We start from the raw sequence: 19,947 nt of genomic DNA on the forward strand, positions 1-19,947 counted from the left end.
TATTTTTCGTTTAATGTTTGCGAATGTGTGGAGAGAAAATGGGCGTCTCAGACGTCTTCCTCAGACTTATTAAATAATTTTAGTTTAAACATTTAAGCTGGTGGCAAACCTTTTCAATCACCTCACAAACGTTCTAAATGTTCAACCTATTTTAATATTTCATATAACTTGGGTATAGTTTAAGTAAATTTCACTCTTCAAACAGGTGACTGGTTAGTTACCCTCTTCAAATTTTTTTAAAACCGCTGCCTTCTTAAACATCTTTCGTCTGGAATCCATACGGTGATAAATATGTTTTTCAATTACCTAATTCCCTTGAATAAAATTGAATTTGGCTTTTTAAACATGTGGGAACCCTCTTTCATTTAGTTAAGAAATAAAGCCTTTTCAAAACCATTTCGTTTGATAACCATATTGTAATAGTCGATTTAACTTTTAAAATAATTTGAACTTAATTTTTTTAAAGGAAGAATTCTTTTGAATTTTTTGCCTTCCGGGAAGGGCCTTCCCCTTCTCGACGAGCCTACCTACATATGTACATACATATGCTATGTACATTACATATGTATGTATGTTTTTAGAAAAATTGGCATGCATTTACTATATGTATGTACGCAGATATGAGTATATTAATGCGGTTTTGATGAATGTTCTTTATTAATTTCTTAATCTTTTAATCAATTCATGGCATGTATATTAAAAAAATAAATATAATTGCTATATTTATGACAACTTATAAATAAACCTTAATAAATTAGCTTCAAAACTCAGTCAAATAATATTCTAAGCAATATTATTGCTCCAGATGAATGTAGTCCTCATGACACTTGCCATCGTATTCGTAGTGATAGTCTTTCTTTCGACAAGCGCACATATTTGGTAGATAACAGAAGCCGTATTTACCACAATCTCTGAAAATTAAAAATATGTACAATGAAATAAATTTTTGTGAAATGTGTTATCAAACGTGTGGTTCTGTTAAAAAATAAAGACTCATTTATAACAAAAATGTGTAAAAATTAAAATTTTGGGGAATCAAGTTTAAAAGTTTTTTTACGAGACTTAACTATGCATTCATGTAATTGACTTTGTAAAATATTTGGTTTCCGTGTGCGCATGGTATTCTGGGTTTTGGTATAACATAGAACATCCAAAGGTTAGTCAAACCAACCCAATAACTCAAAACTGATAAATTTGCACATTCATGCAGCTTTCATAAGTGTGACGAAATAATATCGAATCCTAAACGCAATTATCAAATGACATCGACGTCGACAACCATAATAGGGCCGTTTGTTTGGCCCATCGCAAATTTTTACTGGGGGCTCAAGATTCAATACTGGGTGCCTCAAATCAGATATTTATAAATACAAATATTGAGTTAAGTATGAAGAAATTATCGCTACCTCTACATAGCTGTATCGATTACTGCCCTGCAGTAAAATTTAGAGACAGTCGGTTAAGGTGCTAGTTCCGCCCTATACATTTCAGAACTGTCTCTGAACACTAGTGCAAAACGGCTGCAGAGAGGTACAGTTGAAACTTTTGGTGTGCTAGTTGCGCTCAGTCAGCTAACACGCTAACTCGCACGCCTCAACTTAAAAGTCATATTATTTAAAAGTAATTTAATATTGCCGCGAAATATTTTCTTACAGCCTTCTCGAATATACATATATGGGGCCTTCCATCCCAAAATGGACGGGGTTCACACTTCATGTGTTTGATTTGTTTAAAATTTTTAGAGTTGATGTATAAACATAAATAATAAATAAATATGAAGTTTGAGCTTGATTTTTACTTTTTTTGAAACTTTACATTACAAAAACGAAAAAGAAATCGATTTAATAGTTTTCCAAATATCTCGAGAACGGGGAGAGGAAAACATTTGAAAAAACACATATACACACACATCCAAAATTCTCTATGAAAAGAAATATTTTTGAAATTTTTTTTCTTGAAAAATTTTTCACATACAAATTTTTTTACGAAAAAATTAGTTTTTGAAAATATACCAAACTTGCACTTTATTATACTAAAATTTAATGGGCCACAAAACTGCATACTCAAAAAAGTTGGATACTTTAAAAAGTTAAGAATGAATTTCAACTATGCAAATAAAAATCGTAATATTGGAATTTTTGTTTCGCAAATCATCATCATGTTATAATCAATGTAATTCTTTTTCATTTAGTGGCACACTAGTTTTATTACTCTAGATTGGTTCGTTTTGTCAAAAAGAACGTTTTCACCGTTTACAATACTAGAACTGGGTAAAATATATAAAGTTTTTCATTTAGAGAATACTTATGGGAATACTTTATGGGTCATACGGGTGTGGTATTTGCGTTTAAGTTGGCTCATGATTGAGCAAACCACAATTTTAAGAACATCACCAAACCTCAATGGTTTTTACGAGCATTCTTTTCATGGCCGAATTGTATTCGGATATTTGGCATTGCTTGCCTAGAGGGGAATGTTATTGGCTGGCTTCGAGTAAGATAGCATATTGTTCAAAAGACAAATGAAATCACTAAATTTTACCCTGTTGGATGACGAACAAAAATACCACACTGAGCTGATTTGGCCACTGTTAGGAGCTGTCTGGCGCAACTCTCTTCTTGTTTGTCATTGAGGTTTAGCGCGAATGAATTAACTCCAAGTTTTACCCCTTATTTCCTTTCCAACATGTTATTGAACTTCTAAAGATTCGCTACGAACATATGTATACTCACTGTTTACACTCGGGTGCACACAGCTGGCCAAACGTCGCCTGCTGAACCGCATATCCTTGCGCGCAAATGCATTCTCCATTCGCCGTACATTTGCCGTACAAGCAACGCCTGCGAAACGAAAGAATTAATATTCCACACTACTGCTGCCATTTACATAGTACCTACACGCCCAGCGCTCACTCACCCAAAACAACGATCGCTGAAAAGGTGGTATTCGCGGCAACGGCGCGCCACCGCATCGAAATAATACCCCTCACGGCTGCAGAGACAAAGATCAGGCGCGGCGCAAAAACCACCAGCACTAATGCAGCCGGGTAAACATTCGGCAGCACATACTAGAGTCCGTTTCTCGAACGAGGTTTGATAGGAGTCGGCGCAGGGGCAGATGCCATCCTCAAAGCAGCTACCATTGTTGCAACGGATGGGACAGCGCGAGACGCAATATTCGGTATTGATGATCAGCATTTCATAGTCGGTGCAAGGCGGTGATGATGGGCGCCAATGGCGAGAACGTAGCGCATGCAGTGGATGGCGTGCTGCAGCGCCCAGCGGAGATGGGAGGTTGGCAGCCAACAGGAAGCAGAACAACAGCGAAACAGTTGAAATAGCAAAATGCTTTGTCGATGGCAATCGGTGCTGGTGGGTTGTTGCGATGCTTGATGAGGTTGTTATTATTATGGATAACATGTTGCACAGATACTTTTCGATGATACGAGTCCTACATTGACTTTTACAAAGGAATACTTGTACGATTGTTGAAGAAGTTAGTTGCGCGCCAAGCAGCAGTAACGGTTGGAATGAGAATGCGGCGCATAGCTCAGCGCCCAAGTTCCCATGAGAAGAGTTCAAATCGTGCGAGCGATTAAAATGCAATGGATTAATACACTTTTTTTTTTGTATATACGTAGGTACGTATGTAAATAGTGAAAGCGTTGGGGGCTGTGTGATTATCGCATACTTTACTGTGTACTTAAGTGATTTGCGTACGGGCATGCGCAACTGGCGCATATTACTTAATATTTATCCGCACGCACAATCATATTTTACCAGCGAGGGCACAATAAATGATTGAGGCGCATTTGATAGATAAGTACATACTTATTTATGTACATGCATACATATGTATGTACTCATATGTCTTCAATAAGGAAAATAGGGGACAAACAAAAACGCTAAAAGAAGTGTTTGCATGTGAAGTAACTGATATGCAAAGATAAGCAATCGAAAGTGTGAAAGCTTCATAAGGCGCATGAAAATTATTAAAAGGCAGCGACTACATATGTACATATAAGATCTTCCACCACCACACCCATGCCTACAAAAAAATAATGAACTTATCTCTGCACGCGATTTGAATATTTAGCCAGACGTCTCTCTAAGCTAAGCTACATATTTATGTGGTTGGGTGCAGAGTTAGAAGGGCGAAAAAGCGACACTTTTGAGAAATAATGCCGTCAAGCCACATTCTTAATAAATACATTAAAAAGCCTTGAAGAATGACTAGAATATTCAAAGCAAAACAGAGAATTGACAAAAATCGAAGAAAATAAATGAATGAATCAGAGACGGTCGCCGCAGCCGCAGCCGCAACCACAGAGTGAATACCAAGTGCAACTTTATGTATTTTTAATGCCACTTTTGTACTTTTGTATATATGTACATATTTATTAACATTAGGGTGTATCAGAAATTCTTTTTGGCAAATTTCAAATGCATAGACCCTTCCCTTTTTCCCTTTATCCTTTATCCTAGTATATAGTATTATTGCTGTAGTAAAGACTTGTACTAATGGGACAGTTTTGAAGAAAACCTCTTTTGAGAGAAATCACTTGAGCACGTTGCAAATTGATAGATATGTAGATAGATGAGTAGGGTAAGTACTGTGACTAGTAGGTCTATTGAGCCTTTCGCTTATCACAACACTGAATCCCTGGGATACAGCATAAGGAAGAGCTCCGGTCCTATCGGGATCTGGTACCCATATTAACTGGACGGTATTGTGCTCAGCGAGGGCATTAAGCTTTTCGATGCACTTCAAAGAGGATTTATCCTCGAAGGATGGTAGAGCCATAGGTGCGCCTGACTATCACTTAGTATAAGTATCCTCGCCCTTCGATAATTTCTACGAAGGTTAATCTCTGCACATAAACTAATATCATCTCTGGCACTATTGGCAGCTGGGAGCCTAGGTTGTCCCTGTTCCTGGATAATGGGACCTTACGCTTTGCAATATGTAAAGTGCTGCAAAAGTCTCAAGGGCCGAGTGAGCCAAGTGCTGGTGTGCTATTCGAGAGATCCGAGGTTTGAATCATCGGGCAGCGGATTACTTTCCTTTTTTAATTAAATTTTAATTTTAATTTTATATTATTTATTTCATTTAACATTAGAAACGTACCCTACACAAATTTTCTCCGTATATATATTTTCTATTATTAAAGCTATTATTTTATTCAATTTGTTTATAAATTTTTTTTATTTTGAGTTAATTTTTAGAAATTTTGTTTATGTACATATGTTTTTATTTTATTTTTTTCAACTTAATTTTCTTTTAATACATATTTACATTTTGTTCTTAAAAAATGATTTTTTTTGTTAAAATTTTTTTTTTTTTGAAATTCAGTTGCTTTCTTTTTTTAATTTAATTTTCTTTGAATCCGTATATTTTATTGTTTAAAACATTATATATATTATTTAGATTTTTTAAGGCAGTTATTTGTTAAATATTTTTTTTTAATTTATCTAGTTTCCAACATCTAAGTTAGAATGACAAACGTCCAAGTGTATTTTTGCCATGAATTAGCTACTCATAAAATCCATTTGCTATTCGGGGTGGAGAGAAAGGGGAAGAAAATAAGGTCGTTTGGCGAAATAGCATCAAATTAGTAATCTTTCTCGTACCAAAATATTCAATTAAAATTTTGTGAGATTTTTGACAATTTATTATGAACATTTTATGTAAATATAAGCAAAATGAGATATCTTACCGGATACTTGTAAAATAAATCTTTACTATGTTTACTGCCGGCTTCACGAAAGCAATTTAAGCGAAAAATTATTTCTTTTCTGTTAGTTTCCATATTAAATTGAAATAAAAAAAATAATTTTTCAATTAAATTTATTTCGTGAAACTGGCTATAAAATAATTAAAATTTAATTTTTGAAAATTTTTTAAAGTTCCGTACATGGGATTCTGACATAAATATACTGAAAAATATATACGTATGTATAATTAAGCGTTCTTTTCGTAATACCTAATTCACAATTTCTGAAAAACTGTGAGCACAATTTTTAATAATTTTTCAAGAAAATCGCTGTAATCAAAAATAATGTATATCTACAATTTCACAAAAAATAATGTTCTCATTGCTTTGGGACACCCTATTGTCTGTATGTACATATACATACATGAACCCGTATGTGTGCCTATTTTACATGCGAGTTTATTTCCTATGCGGTATAACTATGCGTCTCATGATTTTACACACCATACCCATACAACTGTATATACACAAAAACTACATAGTGAGAGATGCTTGCATATGAAAATAAGTGCAACTGCCAGAGGTGTTGCTAACTTATAATATGGTTGGGGTTTAAGGGCTCCTTTACGGTTGAGGAGAAAAGTCGATTGACTGTTTTTATTGGATGTAAATACGCAGGCTTTTAAAAGTTTGTACATTTTTCCTTCTAATCGTTGCAATGGCACAAAAGCCATAAGTCTTTTCCATTTTGTTTTTAAATTATCTATGCTGATTCGTAAATTCACCGCACCTAATCCTATCAGATAGTAACCTGTCAAAACCCCAACCAAGATTGAGAGTTGCTATTTCGTGAAACTCAGAGCCTTGACCACTTCTGGTGCAATCTTGTCGTGAAGAACACTGCGTTGACATAAGGCCGAAGAGGCTTAAAGTAACCCGCACTACCTCGCGTTTGCTACAATTCTGTCTAGTCTTATTAGAAAGTATTCTGAGTTAAAAAATAAAGTTAAAACTAAAACAATCTTCATTTACTTTTGAGCGCACCGTAAAAGTATAACTGAGCCCAGGTCCTTGCTTGCCGCCTTGCTGAGAAGGGAATGTTAACCTCCCTTATTGACGTCACGCGTTTTATTAGCATTTCGACTGCTTCCTTAATGACAGCTACTTCTCTCTGAAACACACTATAGTGGTCCTCAAGGCTTAATTTGAGTTTCGTGGAGAATTATCTTAAATCAAATTAAAGGAAATACTTTGTAATTGCAGAGCATAGATGTCGAGTAGAACCCAATTGATAGATTACGCGACATCCTTAGCTAACTTTAAGTTTACAATGCTTGACATTCCGCCCATTCTTAATATGTAGACTTGAAATCCTTATCGAAGTAGCTGTCTTCATGGTTACTGCGTGAAAGACGCAGGCAGGCTAGACTCCTAGAGTAGAACTCTCCAAAAGGTTTTTCAGGTGTCCATAGCTTTTCATGCATTCAGAGCTTTATTCAATTGTAAGTTTAATATGCTGAATAAAGCACTGAATGTATGAAAAGCGCTAAGCTCTGGGAAAGCTTGATGTGAAGCTCAAACTTTAGAGTTACCACTTTTTACACAGCTAAATTAGTTGGTGTAGAAGCTGAGGAAGCGATTTGCTGTGCTAAAAGACCATGGGATGAAATATTTGGCGCTTTTTAACGAAGATTATCATTATTTCTGTTCCTCTGCTCTACTTCCAATCAAAAATCGGGTGTTATGTGCTATAAACCGATGTGGTTCCTCTTCATTTGAAAATTTAGGAAAAAATATATTCACTTAATCCCAATTAACCACTTAGTTTCTGTACGCCTCTCAATTTCTATACCCACAACGCCTCTGGCACCTAATGTCGACATATGGCTGGCACGCATTATTCGCAAAGATTGGGAGTTGCGCTGTCTTTGCAAAGCACAAGCAACAACTTGCGTGCGCGTCTGGATTTAATTATCAGTCAACCATTGTAGACTTGTTGGTGCTGATGGGGGACCAAAGGAAACACTCGCAATTAAAATGAAATAAAATCTCAAAGCCAATCGGGTGTAAAAACCAAACGAACCTCGCAATGCAATGCAAAGAGGGAAACGCATTGTCTTCGAATTGCAACGTTGGAGTTCCCCTACCAAGTCCAGTTGCTCACTACTAAGCGGATAACACCGGCCGACGCGTCGGCTGCAGCGATTCGGAGGCGAACGCGCAAATGAGGAGCGCCTGAAGTTGAATAGGAAAAACAGTGGCGCACTTTAAGCAGCTGTTGATGGGTTACCGTGCCTGTGTCAGCTACCAAGCATGTGGGGCAGCACGCCTGGGCAGACAAGCACTCAACAGTCAGTCAGATAGCCGGTTCCACAAACAAGTCACCAGCACTCGACTGCGCATACATATTTTTTCCAGCTGTTGCTCTACGCGTACACACCCTCCCCGTAACGCCTACTAACGCTCTGCCTCTGCCACAAAATGTATCGGCACTCACAAGCTGATCGCACAGCGAAGCTCCAAAGTAACGAGTGTTGTGGGCGGCAGCGGGTGTGTGGCACGCAGGGGAATGACTGGATTTCGCTTTCGCGGCGTAATCGTTTGCATTGCTCATTCAGCTGTGTTGTATGTACTACTAGCTGTGTCGGGCGGGTGGCGTTGTTGACGGGGTGGTTGTTTGGCTGGCCGGCTGGTTTAGATGTAGATACATACGTATCTACGTACGTTCTGCCATCGAAAAGTTCGCTGCCTCCAACATTGCTGCGCCGCCCCAGCATTGCGTGTGCTGATGCCGCGCCACCAAAGCGCAAGTAATTTCAGTTGACTATTGACTTCAGTCTTGTCGTAGCCCTCGTTGTGGCAGCAACAAAATTGTATTCGAACTCTCGTTCTTTACGCTTAAATTGATTTTGTCGGTCGCGCTGAGTTCATTTGAAGATTTGCGTTGGTGTTGCTCTGATTTTCTTTTCGATTATTTGTTCTTGCTTTTGAATGATTTGCTATTGTTTTGTACTCGTACCGTGGAAGCTGGCAAGCTGCCTGGCTGATTGATTTTTTTTTTGTAGTTGGAGCTGCAAAGATTTGCTCCAGTTCGCGCGATCAGTGGCTGCTGCTGGTTAGTGTTGCAAAGGCGTGAAGTGTGTAAATACAGACATATATGCAAAAGCACAAATTGAAAAGTTGAAAACAAGAACCGCAGGAAAAGGAGCTAAGGGAGTGGCTTGCTCCCTGGTGGCATAGGAATTCCTCGAAAGCAAAAGTTATGAAAATAAAAGAGGTGTTTTTTATGCTTAAAAGACATCTGTGTTACTATAAGAGAGGAATGCGATGATCTGTTTTTGTAGGAGAAATAAAAGATTAACCGAATTTGAACCTCCCACTGCCAAAGTACCGATTTCTTCTCCTTACCGTCTGTAATTTCTATAAGAAGCGTATTTGCGTAATTTCTCAGTACCTGAAAATCGAAATGAAGAACTGATCAAGCTTAGATTGTGCTGACCAATCCCACGATAATCGGGTCTATATGACCTGAGCGATCTAGATTTATACTGGCCAATAACTGTCACTTCACCAGCATTCCATTCCCTTTGACCGTTTTTGGGCTGTTACAATACCTAGTCTCTGAAAGTTCTCCCCGTACGTGGGTCGTAAAAATTACAGAACTTCGCACAGGCAAAGGGCGATTGCATTGAGAACAAAATACAACCTAATCAAATAGCACAAGACTATATTGTTTTTCTTCAAAAAGACATTCTTCTTGTTTCAAGAAACCAAATCGTAGCCCGCACCTACTGAATGGCAGCGTACATCTCTACCACCTACCTACCTAAGATGTTCCTATTAATGAACCTTTTAAGAATTTTCACATAAAATCAATAAAGAATCTCTGCTCCTAAACATACATATATAAAAATTCGTCAGATTGAGATTCTTACAGAGTTTAAATTTAGTCAGAAGAGAGAGGGACAGAGCTGTGCGTCTTGATAGTCTACTTAAAATTGCGGTAGAGCCGACTGGCGATGGTTATTCCTTAGTGAATCGTTGGTGATGGCAGCTCAAAAGTATAAGAAGTCCTTGCCAGCATATGAGGTACATATGTATATTCAGGTATTTGGGCACATTAGGGTGGTCAGAAATAAGTAAAGTCGGAATTTTAATACTCTCACCCCGTAAGATTGTTATATAGTGAGAAAATATACCCATATTTTTTTATTTTGAAATCAAAAAATATTTAGAGGTGCTCAAAGCGCTCATGGTATGAAATTCTCGAAAATCAATATTTTTCGATCAGAAAGCTCTCGTTCTCTTCAGGAGACTTCCAATAACAATACCCAAATGTTTATTTAACCATTTTTAATACTAAAGATTTTTTATTTATCCCCCATAGCATTTTCTGACATTTTCTAGGGGTTTTGGCGGACCTATAAAATATAGTTACTATGAAAAAATGGTGAAAACAAAAAAATTGGGTATTATTATGGGGAATTTCTACGAAAAGTGGGGTTTTTCATATAAAAGACATACAAAGTTGTGAGCGCTTTGAGCGACCTCAATTCTAGGGGGTGAGAGCATAAAAATTCCCACTTTACTTTTTCATATGAATTTTTGGTCCCCCCTAATGTACATACATTAAACTGGGCCAGAAGTTTGCCGTACGCCCCTTAATATAAAGGATTTTTGCAAAGCTATTTTTTTTTTAGCGGACGTATGTAGCGGTATTTACAGTCGGATCTTAAAGTATGCTATATCGATGTTTTTGTGTCGAGGAGACTATTTTTTCTTTTTTCCAAGTTCATTGATCTCAAGTACCCCGTTCTTCTAGTACTTACCCATCAGATATCCGTTCTTATAATTCTGACGTATAACCCTAATGTTAGTAAATTAAAGCTCACCATAAATCATTAAACTTTTGCTAAGGAAGTATTTCGATTATTCCAGTAGAACTATTTGAAAAAAAGTATTGCCGAATGTAGGTGTCACCAAAAAATATATTAAGCCAACCTCTATATTCGGCAAAAAAATATATTTGTTCGAAATTACCTAGAATAAATCTCTTGACCCAGGGGTGTATGGCGAACTTTTTCTTATTTTTTTGCAAGGTGGTACGGTCTAATGTACTTACATAAATATAAAACTAAAACTTTCTCAAAAAATCAGGGCCCGCGATAACCGTTCAAGATATTTTTGTTTTTTTTTTTATTAAGAATAGTCGCGTTCCCTAACTCGCAGAATTTACAGGAATTTACCAGAAAGCGTTCCCGTACTCGGTTCTCTGGCAAAGTAGGTGAAAAATGGGAGGGTAAAATCGTTCCGCTCTTTGTCAGAAGTTGCAAAATTTTAAGCGAAGAATTTTTGCTGGTAAAATCTGGCAAAGTGTCAAACCATCATCTGTTCAAACGATTTGAAATTTGGAAAAGCAAAAAAAAAAGTACATCTGGATTTTTACCATATTAAATATATCTTAGTGAAGAAATAACAAGTTTTGTAAGAATTTTGGTTAAGCAACCCTGTAATTTTTGGATTTTCTCTCTTTCTCTGAGAGCATTTTTCTTATTGACAGTTTTACAGGCTTTATCCAGAAAAGTTGAGGAACGGAACTAGTAATTGTTAAATTTGAAATTTTATTTTTTCGATTGAAAATAATCGTTATTTTGGATTTTTTTGGAGATTGCATTTTTATAACCTATTTAATTTTTTATGATCTAAAAAATTAAATCTGAAAACTACGATGGCAATATGAGCGAAAAAGTAAAAATCAAAATAAATGATTAAAAATTGTGGGAAAAATAAACATCCAACTAAAACGGTTATTCGCTACCAAAAAAAAAGTAACGTGACCATATGGCCACGCAAGCAGTAGGCGTCGTATTTTTCGAAGAAAAAAAAATAACGCCAAACCGAACGAAATATTTGTCACTAGTATTTTTCATTTAATAATACGTCATCGAAGATAACTACGTTTCTAATTTTTCATAAAGTGTCTACGTGGCCCTTATCCCTATAAGAGGCAACCTTAAAAAAAAAAATCGAAATCTGAGCCAAAAAAGTTCTGGGCGTATTCGAGTTAATCGAGACGCCTATAAATTTTATTAGGTCATATAATATCAGTCTGTGCTATTATAAAAAAATACTGTTTGATAGATATTCTTTTTAGGCCAAAAATGATTTTTCGATATAATTGTTTTCAGCTTTGAATGTGTTTTTAATCATATTTTCTGTACATGTTTTGCCAGCCTGTCCCATTTTTCGTGTAGGTAGCGAGCATTTATTTGTCTGTAGCCCGAAGAGCTTCTAGGCAGTTCATTTTTTTTCTTTTATTATTTTTAGTTTATTCTTCTAAAATTTTTTGACGCACTACTGTGCTTGTATTTTTATTGACTTACTGCTATGCTTTTTTCCGTAGTTGTTATTGTTACTGTTTCATTCACCATAATAATCATTGTGGTAAGTAACAATGGTTCCAACTGTCTGTCTGTCCGCTCTATCAGAGGATAGTTAATACACACATACTCATTTATTTGTATACATTTCATTCCCCGTTTGACGGTATTTCCCTTTAGTTTACTTGGCTTGTTTGCTTGTTTGCCTGGTTGGCAGTCAGTAAGCGGCAATGGCAGTGAATGGCCGCACCCCAAAAACCATAATAAGCAACATCGACCCATACGACTATGTACATACATACTCGCAGTTATCCCCCTTTGCACTCTCTTCATGTGTACAATCAACCCACCATAGTTTGCTATTTCCTATGATTAACTACAGTTATTGCATTTACACAACCGTCCTCCACCCGCCAACCGCCTCCAGCTCCAACCGATATAATTCTATGGAACCAACTAGTCAATCAGACAGTCAACGCATAAATTGCATTGACAGAATACGAAATTACATACGCGTATGTGCATTGCATTGTTGTTATTACTTTATTGCCAAGATGAATTTATTTTTTATTCTATTGTGTGTTTGTTTTTTTTTTTCATTGAACCCACGCTTACCACAAAGCCAAAGCAAAAAAAAAAACCAAATGCAACTCAATTTTAATTTGTAATTGAGAAAATAAAAATCAAGTACACAAATATCTCTAACAACAATATCAATTACAATGCCTTGCGCTTTTTGTTATGGCCCTGCATTGCCAGCAACATTGCTGTAAGCCACAAGCGCCATGCACTCAACCCTGCCGCATCGCATCGCACCGCGCGGCGCTCTTATTTCTTTCAGCTGCCAAAACACAATCATCCAATTATGAGCAGCCAGCCTGCCACATTGCCACATGCCATCAAACAGCCAACTAATAACGATCTGCGCATGCAGTAACAACAACAACCACAACAGCTAGTCAAATTGTGGTGCTGCAATTACAACAACAACAGCAGTAGCTTTTTAGAAACATGTAAAACAACTGCTGATGATGCGATAGCGGCTGACGCGCGCTCATCTCATCAATGCCGCCACCGCCTGGACTGACTCCACGTTGATGTTGCCTGCCTGTGTTGGTGATTGCAGTCACTTTTCGGAGCTCTAAACAAATTAAATATTTTATAAGTGCAGTGAGGAGCGCTGTGGGAGCTTCAGCAACTAAAGCATTCCGCGGACGCGTCGCTTGGTGAGTCCAATCAACTCGTTTGATTGTAACCCGGCTGACGCGCGTCTATTGGGACTCCATCTCCAGAAGTTCATATTACTGGCGGCACAGCGAAATACAGTGTTTTTTGAGCGTCAAATCGGATTTGAATTTGCATAGGCAATTAAGGCAGTTACCTCATATAGTATTTCATCCATAAACGAACTTCGCAGCCGGGCAGCCATTGACTGGCTGGCCGCCGACAGAAGGATGCATATTTATTGGGTGCCCGGCCACAAGGGAATAGAGGGTAATGAAATATCAGATGAGCCTGCTGATCAGAAACCCGACTAAAATGCTTGGAAGCCTGCCAATTCGAGAAGTTAGAGGACATGTCAAAAGTAGGGCTGAAATATCTACTTAAATTTGCAAAAAAAAAAAACGTTGACATGCATTGTGATGTCTACTTTAACGCGTAAAACCCAGCTCCAACTGGCAACGGTCTATGTGCGGCTCAACGCCGGCCAGATTAACCTAACCTAATCTAAATGTTCATACGTTGACATTCAAATAAATAGGGACCCGACATTTTAACAAGTTTTTGCTACCTTTCTTCTGCTCATTTAAAAGGAAAATAGCTAAACTTGTTAAAATGTCGCGTCCTTAACTATTTTCCTGTCACTTCCTAGTGGGCGGTTATAAACAAAATTAGCCTAACTTCACATCCTTTGACAGTTGGCAGGACATATTCTTAAGGTATAATGGACTTTTTACCACACAAAAAATTTAGGTTTCGGCTAATCGAGGAACCATATAACCCACCTAGAACAAACATTGAAGTTAGGTCTAACCGAGGGACTTTTCTTATTTAGAGAGAGTTGATATGGTTAACTCAAGGATGGATACTATCGAGCATCAGATGGAAGCCTATTGCTACGTTATTCGCTTTCTTTGCTCATAAAATTCAAAGTGATGTGGAGCTCTTCAGGGCAAGAGCGTTTCGTTGTATGTGGTACTCGCCATGGCCAATGTATAAAGGCTTCTTAATTTTTGTCGGCAGGCATATGCTTGTCCGACTGCAGAAAACGAAGCCTAAAACTATGGACCACATAACAATAACCAAAATGTATACAAATTTATTTATGTTGCTTATAGCTTAGTGGTACATATTTTTAGGCTTCGTTTTCTGCATAAACTTCCGCAGTATACTCAGTAATGAAATAGTCATATAATAAACTCAATGTTATTGAAGCTCGGGAAAAATGTCGAACATTCGTTCTCTGTCAGGCTACCACGTCAGTTGCAGAGGGTTAAATAGCTCATCCAAGCAATTCCTATTTGTATCTCGACATATTCGGCCGGTAGGACATTGATTTCGTCGTCCACAGCTGAGTGCATAGGTCCATCTCCTTCGCTGACTTCAGTGCTATTACAATTCAGCGGGGTGGAGAAGTGTAGCCTTCATAATTTAAACATGCTCTGGAGTTATCTGCCCCGTTGATCTTCATTTCCGGGCCGTCGACTCAATGATGTTGGCGGTGCGCGACATTTCCGAACAATTCTTAACTTCACCACTTTGGATCCAAACGCTTTCAATGCCACATAATACATGCCTATATATAGTTGTTGTTAGAGCGAATCAAACCTCTGATTTTAGTAGTTAATTAGCTCGGTAGATAGAATATCCGAAATGTGAATAAAGAGCATCCAATTTCATTTCCGGTCGGGTTGCGGTTGTATTCAAACTAAAATTTTTTAAATCGATCTTACGTTTGTATCAATTCATGGAAACTCTTTAATTCTAAAGCCCGTAATCTTTTAATAAGCGGCTCTAGATTATAACCCTGCACCAAGTTTCAGAATAAAGCTTTTTAAGAATTTTCGGACACCAAATCGAAGTCCAGAAGTAGCAAATCGCATGAACGCGATGGTTGTTCGCTGTCTACAAATCTCGAAATTATGCTTCCAACAAAATTTTCTTACAAAAAAAACGAGGCCTTACGTCCCATATGGCTTTAGTTCGATTCAGCTAGATTAAGGTCCAATTTCACGTGGCCGACTCCAGACCAAATTCAGTGCAATTTTTTTTTCTGCTGACGATGATGAAATTTGAACACTGTGCGCCAATTGGAAGATGGTCCATGGGATAAAAGTTAATGTCAGCGCAGCAGATATCCCGTTGATGGGCCATCGTAATTGAAGTTCAGCCGATGCGGCGGCGCGAGATCATGGAAAAGTTTACTGTTAGACAAACAAACATGTGTTGTACTATATACCACAACAAGGCCTGCGTCTGTTGCAATTTGTTTATAGCTTCCGCATTGGGAGCCATCATCATTATCATTTAAACTTCAATTACAATGGGTTGTCTAAGTGTATGCATGTAGTTTGCCAAAGGGGCTAAAAAGTGAACTGGAAATTTTAGAATAAAAAAGTAATGTGTCTTGTATGGCACTACATATGTATGTACATACATACGTATAAATGAAGTCCCTGAAGCATTCGTTGTTGAACACTCAGTGGGCGGAAGTGCTTAACAACAGCTTTTTGTGTTCCAACCAGCCTGGAACTAAACGTCACATATGTGCGCTTTTTGTTTACATTTTAATTAATTGTACCGTTAATTGTCGGGTTGACGCATTGAGCGTGTTTAAGGCAAATTCAGTGCATGGCGCACCATCTATAATAAAGAAGAAAAAAAGTGCCACTATCAGCTGCTTGTTTTACATTTAAATTACTTTCACGCTTCAGCCGCGTCAAAAGCTTTAAATCACCTCACCAATAGGCGCAACATTGCATATGTATCTAACTATGTACATAGTATGTAGTACATCAACCACAAAGCGTACACAGGTTTTCTCTTAGCGCTCCATACCACCCGCTGTATTTATTTGGCGTCAGGTCTACGAGTACTCGCCCTCGCAGTGCCCTTTTTCCATAAACACTTTTCACTAATTTGAAATAATTTACAGGTCATTGTGCTTCCGACGCTTTGTTTTCCACTATAATGGGGAGCTACATACATATTAATGTATGTAAGTGTATATGAATCTGTACATTAGGATGGATCATGAAAAAATATGACCTAATCCCATATACATATGAGTAAATCCCACGAGTTGTTTTTTTAGGGTCACTCCCTTCGCTCGGCAAAAAAGCTTAAGCAGTCTTATTGGATTTATTTCAATCAATGGAGTTCCAGAAAAAGTACAATAAAAAATAAATCAATTATTTGAACAATTTTTGCCTTAAAACCGAAATGACTAATTTTTTCATTGTCACTAATAAAAATCATAATCGGTTTTTTAATAACTTTGGTACGTTTTCAAAGAGAATGTTCATATAAAACAGGGATCATACGATTTGTAAATTTGTATATTTTGGCAACCACAGAGTGGAATTGGCTAGAAATTTGTATCGAGAATGAGTTCAGCACAATAAAGAAAACCCCACTCTGTAACTGGTTAAATGAACAAATCTGTACAAATGTACAAATCGTGTGGTCCCGGCTTAAGAGGCAATTGACGTTGGCATCAAATACAACATATCTGTGAAGTTTGAAGAGTACACCACGAAATTAAAGAAAATTACAGCTTGCAGAATATCTGAGTACACTGAGTAAAAGATGACTATGATTTGAGAAACTAAAATTCCATTTTTACAATTTTTATTGGTGCACTCGAAATTCATTCTTAAATTTGTATATACATAAGAAAATAATATATATTTGCATAATGACACTGTGTAAAAATCTTAAATGCTTAAGGCGTGCGAGTAAACATATTTGATGGCTGCATATGGTGCTACAGGGTGTATACGTTACATACGCAACTACGGGCAAATGAGCATGAGTGGTTATTTTTTACTTTTTACCCTTTTTTATTAGTTCGGTAGGGTGTTTTCTCAGGTATGGTGTTTTCCAATCAAATTCTGAAGTAGGGCGTTCTTGAAAAGTTTTCTGAGATAAAGCGTTGTTGGAAAATTTTCTGAGATAGGGCGTTTTCGAACTGGCTGCCGAGATAGGTCGATCTTCCACTCAGCCATCGATATGTTGTGAGATGATGCATAATAATTTATTGTCAGACTTGGATTGTTGGGAGTTTTCATCGGTTTAATTTTTTAAGTTTTGACCATCACTAATTTCCACAATTTCAAAATATGTAGTACTAATTAAATTAAATCTATTTTCAAATAAGCTGATATCTAATTTATTGCAATCGCATACAAATTACCGAAGTTAGGCGAATTTTCATAAATACGGCCTTGAATTTATGTTGTGTATGTACCAGGCTTTCAGATTTTTTTAGCAATGTGGCTAAAAAATTCATCAATATTTACTCAAAATTGATATATAAAATCGCTCTTTAGCAAAAAATTGGCTTTTAAATTTTTTTTTAGGAAAATGGGGGTGGCACTGCACACTTAAATCTGATATGTGTATCTCAAAACTACTTCTCCGATCTCGACCAAATTTTTGAAATCGGCCTAAAATGGCAAGTCGCGACCTCTAAATGATTTTTGAAGGAAATTAGGGGGTAGGGTCTTGAAATTAAAAAAAAAAATCAAATTTCGATGGGCACCCTAATATACATATCTCATTGAAGAAGTATTTTTGTGTGTACAAAACACTACATATCATATTAAGAAAAGTTTTGCGCAGTAAATTCACCCCAAATTGCAGAAGAAGCTCGGCCAAACACTTTCTGCTTAGAGGCTGCCCTCTAAGCCTTGCGCTTAGCTAAGAGATAAAACCAGTCAAAAGGTTTTTTTTTTTGTTTTTAAAGATAGTCTACAAGGCAATCAATATAGTTTCGAACCCGAGAAGAAGCGAATAAGTTGTACATCCTTCCTTAGGTCTTTTCCACTCAATATATGGAACACGCTCGTGAATTAAAAAAAAGGTCTTTGCGAGAATCCGAGCAAAACAGAAGGGATGCTTTTTACCAAGAAAATGCAAAAAACCTAATTCAGACTCCCTTCCCTCAATGGAACTACTCTCACACTAACCTCTGAAGCAAAATGCCTGGGCGTTGTATTAGACACCAAACTGTGCTGCAAGCCTAATGTCGATAAACGCGTAAAAAAATCTGTATATGTAAATACAAGAGGACATTCGCCAAAACTTATCCTGTGAATATAGGTAAACGGCCATTAAAGGACAACTAGCAGGTTACCCTTATTCAAAACCCCAAACAATGTGGTTTTATTTTGAGATCTGTAGTGTGGACCCATAATTCGTCACCTATTACGACGCCGCATACATATAAGAGTATTTTGATAAACCCCGACCGAGCTACCTAGTCCAGACACCGAATTGAGACAAAATAAGTTATTGTGAGCCGTGATTCCCGTCGCTTTTCAGCAGCCACTTTTTTCGTGAGGCATCCTAATATATTTAGGTATATACATACATATGTATGCTTGCATTTGTGTGTCTTCGCGAAATGTGTAAATCGCGTGTTGTTGCAGCTGGATTAAGTCTTGTTGTTTTTGTAAATTAGCTTCATAAGTTTTAGCCGCTGAAATATGTGCCAAGTGCGATAGTAAAAAAAGTTTAATAAAATACGGGAGTGCCCACCAATTATGGGCATGACAAATGGACAAGCTGCGGAGTTTAGAAAAGGAAGATACATACATACATACATACATATGTATGTACATAGATATTAAGTTGAATATGTAATGCAAATTAATAGGCCAAGTCATGCCTATCGAACGTAATTGAACAAATTGAAATTGGATACAAATGTAAGCAAGCGGAAATTGAAAATAAACACGGCTTTCCAAAGTTCAATTAGTAATTTAATGACTTCAAGGATTTGAAAAAAGAAATTCGAATAATTAATTTTGCCACAACCTTTGTCCATATTAATTCTTGTAAGGAATATAGTCGTCATCTCCAAGCAAAGTATGAGCTCTAGTTAGATTAGGAAAATATATCAGCTTTTGTAATACATTATTGAATAGAAACTTTCTTGATGTAATGTGGAACGGTTTTCCGTCATCCCTTGTCAAATTTGGTTTGGAGACAAACCGGTTACATTACATCACACTCCTACCCTGTCGGAAACACCAACAACGAAAATGAGAAGAAACTTTCTTAATGATAAAAAGAGACATCCCCTTTAACAACAAAATTCAAACTTTGACGAAACTACCAAGATTTGTATGAAAACTATTTTGAAAATTCGAATTTTCGCCTTTTAGGTTCTTCGGCAACCTTTTTAATAGATCGGATATTACAAATAGAATTGACAGCAGGCTACAATTTGGGTACCTAACCGAGCTCAACCAATTACAATTTCATATGCACCAGATAAGAGTTATCGGAGAGAATTCCAGGTCTGCCTTGAGGACGAGGAAACTTCCGAGCACATTCCTTGTGACTGTCCGTGTTGGCTAGACAAAGATTAATTTTTTTTTGATCTGTAATAGCCAAACCCCTAGTCAAAAAGAATTCGACTACTATAGCCCGCTTAGAATTCATAAGGGAAGCGAGAGTGTCTTGGGCATACTGGGTTAGGGACGCTCTAAAAAGAAACAAAAACCTTTCAGGTCGCATTGCATCTTCTTCTCACATATCAGTGATTTTATCTATCTCTGTATTATAAGAAATTAGTTTGCGGAAAAGTTTTGTTCTGGAAAAATGAAGAGTTAGTTGTAGTTAGTT

General features: G+C 37.1%; 2 protein-coding genes across 5 annotated transcripts in view; one reads left to right on the forward strand and one right to left on the reverse strand.

The window, feature by feature from the left end:
- LOC108373150 (lipoma HMGIC fusion partner-like 2 protein) overlaps nucleotides 1-19,947 on the forward strand; it is a 28,721-nt gene that overhangs the window by 5,438 nt on the left and 3,336 nt on the right. The window contains exons 1-2 of one of the 4 annotated variants that reach the window (XM_017629009.1): nucleotides 8,432-8,656; nucleotides 8,779-8,972. The exons of 1 other annotated variant lie outside the window; for it this stretch is intronic. The gene's annotated coding sequence lies outside the window, so the exon portion shown is untranslated. Of the gene's footprint in view, nucleotides 1-8,420; nucleotides 8,973-19,947 lie in introns of those variants that run through there. 2 more of the 4 variants (XM_017629023.1, XM_017629002.1) reach the window with 2 other exon arrangements.
- Nucleotides 641-3,799, reverse strand: LOC108373141 (uncharacterized). Its single transcript, XM_017628992.1, has 3 exons — nucleotides 2,917-3,799; nucleotides 2,733-2,840; nucleotides 641-911 (listed from the first exon to the last, which is right to left on the reverse strand). Exons 1-3 carry the CDS (start codon nucleotides 3,738-3,740, stop codon nucleotides 794-796), a joined length of 1,050 nt encoding a protein of 349 aa, XP_017484481.1. The 5' UTR covers nucleotides 3,741-3,799; the 3' UTR covers nucleotides 641-793.

The sequence above is a fragment of the Rhagoletis zephyria genome, unplaced genomic scaffold, assembly GCF_001687245.7.
Source record: "Rhagoletis zephyria isolate East Lansing unplaced genomic scaffold, Rhagoletis_zephyria_1.1 Rzeph_scaffold_00078, whole genome shotgun sequence".
NCBI classification, from domain to species: Eukaryota; Metazoa; Arthropoda; class Insecta; order Diptera; family Tephritidae; genus Rhagoletis; species Rhagoletis zephyria.